Source organism: Anopheles aquasalis, chromosome 2 (assembly GCF_943734665.1).
Source record: "Anopheles aquasalis chromosome 2, idAnoAquaMG_Q_19, whole genome shotgun sequence".
Classification (NCBI taxonomy): domain Eukaryota; kingdom Metazoa; phylum Arthropoda; class Insecta; order Diptera; family Culicidae; genus Anopheles; species Anopheles aquasalis.
The window spans coordinates 70020647-70023146 of NC_064877.1; the positions used below are offsets into that span (position 1 = coordinate 70020647).

General features: G+C 47.9%; 2 protein-coding genes across 4 annotated transcripts in view; one reads left to right on the forward strand and one right to left on the reverse strand.

Moving 5' to 3' along the window:
* Window positions 1–2090, reverse strand: part of LOC126569083 (glucose-6-phosphatase 3) — a 2152-nt gene extending 62 nt beyond the window's left edge. Inside the window, exons 1-7 of one of the 3 annotated variants that reach the window (XM_050225896.1) lie at window positions 1970–2090; window positions 1722–1760; window positions 1440–1604; window positions 1185–1370; window positions 834–1128; window positions 600–715; window positions 1–510 (exon numbers count right to left, since the gene is read on the reverse strand). The exon at window positions 1–510 is cut by the window's left edge and continues 62 nt beyond it. In XM_050225896.1, the coding sequence (XP_050081853.1) occupies window positions 279–510; window positions 600–715; window positions 834–1128; window positions 1185–1370; window positions 1440–1604; window positions 1722–1729 (1002 nt within the window). In that variant the 5' untranslated portion in view covers window positions 1730–1760; window positions 1970–2090 and the 3' untranslated portion in view covers window positions 1–278. Of the gene's footprint in view, window positions 511–599; window positions 716–833; window positions 1129–1184; window positions 1371–1439; window positions 1605–1721 lie in introns of all 3 variants that reach the window. The other 2 variants (XM_050225895.1, XM_050225894.1) reach the window with 2 other exon arrangements.
* Window positions 2091–2442: 352 nt separating this feature from the next.
* LOC126569969 (histone-lysine N-methyltransferase eggless) overlaps window positions 2443–2500 on the forward strand; it is a 4698-nt gene continuing 4640 nt past the window's right edge. The window contains exon 1 of the mRNA XM_050227400.1: window positions 2443–2500. This exon is cut by the window's right edge and continues 337 nt beyond it. The gene's annotated coding sequence lies outside the window, so the exon portion shown is untranslated.

Below are 2500 nucleotides of genomic sequence, written 5' to 3' on the forward strand. Positions count from 1 at the left end.
GCAGGCAGGTTTGCGTTTTGTGCGAGGCGTGATCGGAACCGTTCGGATTGGTGGTGGTGGCTTGCTCTTGCGTTCACTATGGCAGCTTCATATTCCACTAGCTACTAGCTTGCTACATTATCGCTCCCTTTAGCTACCTCATCGTAGGTGTGATATGTGCGCTAGCGTGAAGAGCCTATTGCATGGCGGGTGGCGTTGTATAGTTAAAGTTCCTTTGGTGAAGCATGAATTTGGTAGAAAAGCAGTTTTAGTAGTAAGGTTACGAAGAGGAAGCGAGTTCAGTTGGTTTTCGCTTTGCTTCTTTCGTAGCGAGACGCGCGAACTTCTTGACCGGCAAGGGCCGGTACCCAGCGCAAGTAGCCGTAGGTGAACACGAAATGAACCAGGAAGGTGTAGAGATAGTAGATCACCACTCCGTAGAATCGTGGCGTGTAGTCTAGCGCAATCCACTCGAACGCCATCATTGCCATCACCATCGGAATGCTGAGCTTAATGTTGAGTGGTTTAGCCCTAGAGGAGAACGAGAGCAGAGTGCGCATTTCGTGTTTTTAATAAAATTTCAAACAAAAAAAAAAGGGGGTGGGGGGACACTAGCTTACCGCTGAATGGGGCCAACCAATGCGAACGCCAGTAGAGCTCCGGTGAGGCGGATAATGCTGAATACTAGCGTGGTGTTTGGTTTCAAGTAGAACGGATCGTCACACCACTTGAAGGCCTGCGCACCGAGAAGAGTACCAAATCAATAAGTGACACACATTTCGGGGACAAATTGGCACCGTATTCTACGCCAACGCCCACCCCCATATCAACCCGTTCGTTCACGCCATGCTTACCATTTTCACAGCCCACTGTGGATCAATACCCATTAGTTTCTGTATCCAGTAGGTTGCTAGTAGCGTCAGGCAAATGAGTCCAACGAAACCGACCCTTCGCCGGCCCGTCTGCTTCACTATGTACTTCTCCAACCGATGCGAAAGGCAGATCTTGCTCATTCCAATGCCCAGCACAACACCGAAAATGCACTGATGAAGAAAGTGGCACCCAAAGTACATCCGTGAAACTGATATGAAGAACAGTGTGCTGTAGTAGACGATCCGGAGTGCCACTATCGTTAACCTTCCGTATTGCCTGGGGGAGAGAGGAAGTCGAGTTACGGTTGCACAATCCGGTGGCAGGGAACCTACCTTAAGCACTCCTCTAGCACTGAAAAGATGACGAACAAGTAGGCCGTTGAGGTCATCAAGTGACCGGACGGATTTCCTGGACTCGGTTCACAGGTCAGCTCATTTTGGTAAATCTTGGGACGGTTCAACGAGGAAAATTCCTTCGTTTCGTTCAACCACCAGAATGGTCGGTCCTCTGCCAGCACCCTGAAGAAGGGGGATAGTGAATGCATTGAGTACCACTTTTTCCCCCTTTAATTTCGGTTCGACAGTAACCATTTTACAAAAGTGTTGGCATATTCCGTCAGGAGCACGCTGAGCAGGAGCTTCGAGTACACGGTCGTGCTCAGGGCCGCTACGGTCGGAATGACGGTAAGGAACAGCAGCTTAGGATCGAAGGCCTTGGTGACGATCGCGAGAAAATCTTCGTAACGCGAAAAGCTGTCGAGAAAGAAGGAGAATCCTTTAGCCCTTCTTTACCCACCACCACGAGCGTAGCACCGTGCTAGATATTTAGCAGGACCGTATAGTGTTTGAACCAGAAGCGACGATTCTTACTTACACATCCTGGACGTACAAGATTTGGTAGATCTCACTCTTGAAAAGAAAACCGAAAATTTGCATAACTAAGCGAGTGACTCTAGGATTGCACACCGGCCGTCAGTCACATAGGAACGGGGGTAATGGTTAGTTTGGAGCTACCGGTTACTACGCCGGAAGTGCTGAACGAATCACACAAGGAGGATGGGCTGTGATGTTCGAGGGGGTTACTATTATCGAGAAACAACCACTCCGTTTGTCGTTACCTTCTGAGTAAACAAGGAAGCCCAACGCTGGATTTCAGCAACGGTTGCTGGAAATCTTTGTTGCGGAAACCAGCGGAAAATGTCGCAAACGCAACGACGACTTCGATGAGAGATACCCGCTTTTTTGTGGAAAAATCAATATGCGGTCGGAGATGGAGTAGTGCGCATGGCTGACCAGGAAGCACGTGGATCTCGCGGGCTGGGCGGCTGGCGAAGCGTGGAGTGGTTTGGTGTGAAATGTTTGCTTTCTGTTTTACATTACAGTAAATTTTTGGTGCTCGTTTGTAGGTTTTAATTAACAGTCAAGGCCTGGATTTTTTGTAAAAAATTACTGAAACCCCTTTTTTGAATTTTGTTCATTGAAGTCTTATAATAATGTTTTATGCGACCTTTACTCAACCCCATTTCTATCGCTTTATTGCGTGTGCGTCGTGTTACTGTTTTGGTCTCGATTTTTGAGGTTATACATTCGTTCCGCTGGAAATGATCAAAAAGTCGCTGGAAAAGTGGAAAATTCTCGATAATTTCATC